The sequence below is a fragment of the Trachurus trachurus genome (assembly GCF_905171665.1).
Source record: "Trachurus trachurus genome assembly, chromosome: 19".
NCBI classification, from domain to species: domain Eukaryota; kingdom Metazoa; phylum Chordata; class Actinopteri; order Carangiformes; family Carangidae; genus Trachurus; species Trachurus trachurus.
The window spans coordinates 13,981,539-13,989,375 of record NC_139913.1 but is presented as its reverse complement, the minus strand read 5'-3'; the positions used below and the strand labels follow the sequence as shown (position 1 = coordinate 13,989,375).

At 42.0% G+C, this 7,837-nt stretch overlaps 1 protein-coding gene across 1 annotated transcript in view; it reads left to right on the top strand.

Annotated features, from left to right (window-relative positions):
• Positions 1-2,448: 2,448 nt before the first annotated feature.
• ca10a (carbonic anhydrase Xa) overlaps positions 2,449-7,837 on the top strand; it is a gene marked incomplete at both ends in the record, with an annotated part of 256,712 nt that continues 251,323 nt past the window's right edge. Inside the window, one exon of the mRNA XM_083994481.1 lies at positions 2,449-2,509. Coding sequence (XP_083850607.1) covers positions 2,449-2,509 — 61 coding nt within the window. The remainder of the gene's footprint in view (positions 2,510-7,837) is intronic.

The window sequence follows — 7,837 nt, the reverse complement described above, 5'->3', positions numbered from 1 at the left end:
CAGCACTAGATGATGCATTTAATGGAAGTGTTGATGGTTCATAGATTTTAACGTAACAGGAAAAAAGGGTCTAATTTTTAGATAAAACAAAACAAACAAGAAATAGAACATTATTTAGCCTAAATGTAAAACAATGACTGAATAAATACTGAAATAGAACTGGTCTATGTTGCCAAAATGTTTAAAATCAGCCAAGAACGAAAATTAAAATTTCACAGTTAAATGAACAAATATCATACACATATAACAGTTTTTGTTTTTGGTAGGCTATATGGATGAATTAACATAAGGGAATCATACATTCTGTTTCTAAACTCCAGGCTCTGGTTTCAACTTTGTTCATGTGAACTTATGTTGTCTAGTTGTTGTTGAGCTGCTTGAATTTAGTTTTTTTTTTTTAAGCAGATGTTCAACAATTGTATTTTACAAGCCAGTGATAAAATATGCAGCACTATATATAGCAGCCTATATGAATGCTTTTTGTTTGAGAGGAGCAGATTGGTAGAATGGCTGCCAGTCTCTTTGGTAGTGATCTGGTTTGTGTATGATCTCTCTCTCTCTGGATGTAGCCTCTGTGCCTGTGTGCGTATGTGCGTGCGTGTGAGCGTGTATCTTTTCCACATGCAAATCCTCTGGCGGGAACACGACTCCAACTGTTGGTTATTCTTGCCACAGTCGGACCATCACTGCTCTCCTCCCTTCTCTTCACCTTCCCTCCTTTAACACAAACACATTTTTTAAAAATCCTTAACATGTTTTTTTCTTTTCTTTTCTGCAGCGCGGGGTTTTTTTTCATCCACCTGTGCTCGCCAGCCTGTGTGTGCGCGCACCCGCCGCGCGCATCACTCCCCGTGAATCCTGATCATGTGTAAAGCCGCAGAAGCTGGGTGGCATCGCTGAGTGCCCCAAGTCCACCACGATCCGTTTTAGAGGATAAATCTCCAGAGTTCATCCTTATCGGGCTTTTAATTAATATCCAGCTTTATTTATCAGATGAATGTTGTTGTTTTTTATGAGTCGGATGTTTTTTTTAATCTTCTTCTTTTAGTTCTCAGTCTCAGGACGCAGATCTTTTTTTTTCTGGTGCGTCAAAGCGGCGCAGCTCGGACTTTCCTAACCATTCTTATTTACAGGGAATTTCTCCACGGACGCTGTAAGTTGAGTCTTACCCCGTCACCCCCTCATTAACACACTCGCCCACATCCGCTCTCATAAATGCACGGGATACCTGTCATTTTGAAGGATCAGTGTTGTAGTTGTGCCCAGGGTGTGTGGGATGGAGAGAGAGAGAGAGGGAGAGAGAGAGGGAAGGGGGGGGTAACCGTGATGTAAAGAGGCAGCAGTTAGGCAGAAGATGACCGGAAATAATGTGGTGTGGTTCCCAGAATAAAACCACAGCTAAAAAAATGAAAGGGGAAAAAACAAGTACATACAATCTAGATATACACGTCATCGGAGCAATAAAAGGGTTAATAAGGCGGGTACAGAGTACTCACTGCACGATCAGAAGCAGTTAATATCATGGATTACTGGTCCACGATCAGTAAATTAGGCTATGACGTAGATTTTGTCTGTCAGGGAAGGAGTCTTTAAGCTGCTTCCAACATGATCAACTTTACCTTTTCCAGTTTGCTTGTGTGTCATCTCCCCCTTTACCTCTAATTGTTATAATAAGGAAAATAAAATAGCATAATACTCCAAAAACGCGACCATAATCACAGCGATTAGATTTATCCCCCCCTAGGCAGAACTATGTAAACTGTCGGTCCAAAAGAATAAAGCTTTTATTGTGAAGGTCCACACCAGAAGCTGGGGGTGTGTTCCGTTCAGCTTGACGCTGGTCCCCTGCAGAGACGGGGGAGAAGTGTCGATCGGAGGCTCGCCACCTGGCGATGCGAGTTTTCTCTGAGTTGTGAGCCGTCTCCAGGTGTTAGTCGGATCCCGCCGCTGTCCCACTATCATTAATCCGGCTTTTTTCCCCCTCCTTCCCTCTTCCTCTCTCCACACAGAGATTTTTTACCGAAACCGTCATGTGTGACTTTCCGTGGTGAGAACGGGATGCCTGCTGTGTGAAACAACGACGGATGGATGGATGTGTCCATTCATTGCAGGGCGCACTGGAATAATACAGTGAACTGACAGAGGATCACACTTGTGCTCTGCTCTTTTCTCTGGAGTTCATCTTTTCTGTTTTTTGTTTTTTTTTCTTCCTTCGGCCACCTCTGGAATGGTTACAATCACTGGTGGGAACGTGTAACATTTGCTCCTGAGGCTGTGAGCACCTGCTATGTGTCTGGTGTGGAAAATACCTGGTGGAAGGTGTACAGCGGGATCCGGTCTGGGAGGACAGGACATCTGCAACTGAAGAAAAAGATCTGTTTCTTATTCTCCATAATATTTCTTTTTTCTTTTTTCCTAATCTGTGCGTAATGTATGTGGAATGAAAGGATGGATATAATCTGGGAAATACTGATCATTCTTCAGGCCAATTTTATTGTCTGCATATCAGGTGAGTACTGGGCGTCGTTTTGGGCAGGTGCATCAAATTAATTATCTTTGTTTTATCCTCTAAAAGCTGTGGGCTGAGGGTGCTTTGCTCTGCTGTGTGACAAATAGAAAAAACTCTCCTCCAGAAGGAAAGCTCCCCGGGACGCGCTCCGGCAGGAGAGAGAGAGACATTATCACTATGTTCTCCTGCTGTGATATATCACTGTTGTTTAAAGCTTTGGTTACCTATGTATCTGCCAGCGCGTGTGTGTGACCGTGAGTGTGTGTGACTCAGGATGGGCACAGTGTGGACTCCTGAATTGGATGAGCAGGGCTCTGACGCACGCATGACATGGGTGGGCTCCTCTAATACAATCCACAATGAACAGTACGGCTTTTTTTTAGTGGCATGTCACGTGTCAGCTGCCAGGCTCTCCCTCCCCTGTGTCCTCCCATTGTGCCACTGTTAAAGTTAATATTAAATAAGGCATGTTATGCGCGCCCGGAGAGCGCACGGCGCGCTGCGGCGTGAGGAGCGGATGCGGCGCGCGGGTCAGTCTGCTGCCGTCGCTCTGCGCGCGCTGCGTGGAGAAGAAGAGCCTTCAGTAATAAACAGAGCACATATATTCTCACTTTATTGTGTTTCTGGTTTGAACTGCAGGCTCCACTTTGACTCTTGGTGAAACTACTTGTTGACCCGTTTTTCACGGCAAATCATTCAATTCGGTCCTGGAGATTTTCAAAATAAGGGTAGATTTTTAGGTACAGATTATGCTGTTTTCCTCATACAAGTTGCAAATACCATGTTGGAGTGTTTACCATAGAACTGAATAGAATTAGAACGACTGGAGTGAATTCAATCCTGTACGGTACTGCTGCGTATCCACTCCCTCCAGAAAGCCAGGCTCACTCTCTCTCTCTCCTCTTCCTCTGTGCCTTGGCCCCAGTGGTGTGCACAGTGTGTGTGTGTGTGTGTGGGGTGGCGTGGCGTAGGGGGGCAGGGGGCGTGGCCCAATTTGTGTTAAAGTGCCCTAAATGTGTGCTAAAGTGCCCTCTTCTGTGACTAGAAAGTATGTATGTGCTCTTTTTTTTTTCCTTTTCGCCCCTGCCCTTCAAAAAGTCTGTGTACGCCACTGCTTGGCTCTCAGATTGAAAGGAAGGGGCACACTCTCTAAGTCTATAGGCCTAATCAAACCCCTCCAGTTTTGATTGGTTTGACAACAGGAATGTTAAAATTGCGCTCAGAGAACCATGATTGCATCCCTTTTGCAACATTTTTTGATAAATAAGACCCAACCCAGAGAGCAGGGAGAAAAGACAGCTCCCCTTTGTCAATTTTAGGCCCATGTTTCATTGTATGGGGCATAAGCTGGTTTTAGCCAATGGAAATGCAGTATTTCAACCTGAACAAGGGAGATTGTGTTGAATCAGTTTATCTCATGAACAGCAAAGTGACAGATTGTGGCACGGTGTGGTGGTGCAGTGACTGGGCTCAGGGTCCTGACCTGCAGGCTGAGGGGGCTGCCTCAGTGGACGTTCCCCCTCTGCCTGCTCCCATGAAGGTTAACTGGTGACAACTGTGATGGACTGGTGACATGTTCATGGAAACCTCTTGTGACATGTCAACTGGGATCTGTTTACCCAATTCAACCCTCAGAGATAAGCCAATTAATGAGGTTAGTTCATTCATAAAGAGTCATTAGTGGACTGTTGACTTCAGGGTGTGTGGAGCTGAAGATCCTGAGGAAGTTTCCTCACATGTATTTATTTTTTTATTTTTGCTGCTTTGAATGCATTTCAACAGGGTTGCGTCAGCATCATGGTTATATATTTGGTGAGGCATTTCAGTGCAGTCTAGTAGTGTTAACTGTTCAGACACATTCAAAAACATGCTAGATGATGACACTCATACTGGACGTGCTCAATCAGACCCTTCACCCCTTCATAACATATTCAGTTAATGTACGTTTTGTTGACAGTTAGCATGTGTAAGTGAATCTACTTGTAGCTAGCACATGATGTTCTACCGTGGATGGAGATGTTTGAAAATAGTTAATGTAACTGTTCTCAAGCTAAGCAGCAAAATCAATAAGTACAACAATGTTTCAACATTTTAAGTCAAAATAGGCAACACATACAATTTGTTCCCATGACATAAGAAAATAAAAGTCATTCTGTGAATTAAATTGATAGCTTATGGTCTTAATTAGCCTGTTCTGTTTATCATAAGAAATACAATGAATGCAATCAATGGCAAATATGCAGGGGCGGGTCCAGAGTATTTTCTGGTGGGGGGACAGTGAATTTAGGGGGGCACCCAAAAGTAACAAAAAATGAAGGCTGCCACTGATCGCTGTCTTGAATATTTATATTGTACAGTTACACATTGTTTACAGTATCTCTTCATCTTTTATTGGCCACATTGAATCTTTGACATTGGAAGGAAATTCGCCTATTTCCACTTGTCAATATTAAAATTATAGTCAATCAATAATCAACTCTATCTTGTAAATCTTAGTAGAATAAGCAACGTAAAAAATTCTCACAGTGAACAGAAATATCTTATATACTCTCAGCCAGTAGTTAGAGCTCAACTCGGTACAATAAACATCTCAGTGTTTTGTCTAACAGTCAGTCAATGTATGCAGAATAACCAGAACAAGCATTACTCAATCGATGAAATTGAGAACAATATCAATTAACAATTGGGGGGCACCCTTTGCCACCCTGTGCCACCATGGAAGACACACCCCTGCAATTATGACATATATAGTATATTATACTGAGAAAAAAAAGAGGATTTTTTTTATGTTACCAACCCTGATCAGTGTTGCAACTGATTGAATTTTTCCATTCAAATATATATTGTAAATGATATATCATATGTAATCATCACCAATGATTTTGGTAGTCTAATAAGTCACATTTGACAGTCAGTGAGAATAGTCCCTGACGGTTTGACTGTGGGAGCTGCAACATTTCCACTTCACTGACATTTCTTTACAAATATAAAAGAATGAAGCTCATTCATCATCCAGCTGTTTCCACAGGTGTCAGGTTCAACTACACACTACACATGCAGGCGACATACATGATGACAATGTGTCCAAACTGTCTCACAGAGCTGAGCCTGGATTGTGAACATGAAAGCCTCCTTAGTGCCAAGAACTTTAATCTGTGATGTAATCAAGAGGCAAAGCCTGGCATCGCTCCAGTGACAGTGAGAGTGACTCTGTGGGCATCATGGGTAAACTGACAGCACTGTGAGGTTTCCTTCTTTTTTTTCTCTTCAAGCAGACATTTTCAAAGTCCCATTAGATACAATTCTGATAATTGTATAGTAGCTGATGATTGTCACTGCTTGTTTCCTCCTTCCTGATTTCAAAGCACAGTTATAATCTTTTATCATGACAGACATCTAAGATTAGAGTATCGGAAGTGTACAATCTAAATGTCCTGCGTGTACATATGTCTTTCAGCTCTCACAGGATTGTTGCCTCATGTTTCCACCTTTGTACTCCCTGTCAACCTACTCTGTCCCCCTCGGGAGAGTTGAAAAATCTCTAGTAAAGTTGAGAGCCATAAAACCAAAACATTGAGCAGAAAGATTGGACAGTGCTGAGGGGAATCGGGGCAACACCTGTCTCATACACACAGCCATGTAATGTATATGTGATATATATTTTGTATAGCCGCTCTAATGAGCTACCAGGACTTTCGGCACTTGGGAATTGGAAATACTTTGTATTGCTTCAGTATTGAGGGAAAAAAAATAGAAAGTGTCCAGTTGGAGCTGGATATGTAAATTACGTGCTCAACATGCCCAAAAGCCTCTGGCTCATTAGAGACCAGAGAGCCTCCTTTTTTATTTTATTTTTTTATCCAGCCCTGTCAGTTTGTAGCTGGCGTTGTTTTCACCCTCTGAGTCTGTGTGTGTGTGTGTGTGTGTGTGTGTGTGTGTGTGTGTGTGTCATCATTGCAAAACGTGGTCTTGGACACCATGTTCAGTCTCCCTGTAGGCAGGGGGGAGACATTTAACAGGGGGTCTGGGAAATTGTGAGTGTCAGACACATGATTTCCTTCATTCTGCTCCAGTTTGTACCTTTTTTTTTTTGCATCAATTTGTGTTGGAAATCTTTTAAATTACATGAACAACAACATTGAGAAATGGAATGTCAATGTTCAAATGATCCACGCCGTCAACACATCACATGCTGCTATTCTTCTGACAGTGTTTGGGCAGCTAATGCTAGATTAGCTTGTCTGCTGTTATCTTACCTAGCCAGTAAACCTTTGTGAGTCTGCACACAGCCTTAAAAAGTTTGCACGTCTCCTGTGTTATCTGGGCTGTGTTGTTGCCAGAGATGTTGCTGTTGTTGAACTTTGTAAATATAGTTTTTGTTAATGCACCTGCACTGTATTGGGATGGAAGCCTGTCTGGGTCATTTTCATCTGAATTCTCAATTCCCAAATCTTTTTTTTTTCCTACCCACCTTTAGGCAAAGATTAGTAAGGGGAGAAAATCTGGTTGTAATCCTGTTTCTTTACAGTCACTCATAATTAATGCAAGTGAATGCTGGTTTCTTAAACATTATATGGCTTTTTTTCTTTTTGGCTAAATTCTTATATTAGAGGGAAGTAATTACGCTGACTATGGTGTCATTTCATTATGGACTTCTAATTATAAACCATGGTTAATGCTTATTTTACAATGATGCTTTGATGTTATGCAGACTGCATATAGCATGTTTGAAGTTGAACCTCCCCTCTATATAAATCCATAACGCCTGCATTATGGCGTTCATTTGATCACTGGACTGAAATGTGTGGTTTATTTTACTGAGGAATGGAGAATATGAGCCCAGGGACTTTAGGTTGAACGCATGCACTCTGTATTCTCTCAGATGAGAAACAATCTAATAATGGCAATGATGGAGGAAGCCTCATATCTAATACATGCTGATTGTTTTCCATATATCAGCATATGTGGTATTCCACAGAGGCAGTATGTATACAGATGATAAACATACAACAGTGTAATGGCTGGAGTATTCCACTATGGTGCCCAATGTGCATTTCCATTTCTCACTTATTATATGTGGAATAAAAACAATTCTACTCATTTTGCCAAACGTTTTCGATGTGACATGCTGTTGAAGAATATAATTTCAAAATCTATAGGTCGGTGCAGCTTGAAGTAACTGAAGCAGAAGGTGATTCTTTGGTGATACTTGTGATTCTCCTTCAGAGGCCGCTTTAAGACCGATTGCATCACTGTGCTGCGACTAAGCCGTCCCCATCTTTAAAGGTGTCCTTCTTTTTCTGGGTGACAAAAGGACCCAACAGGTGG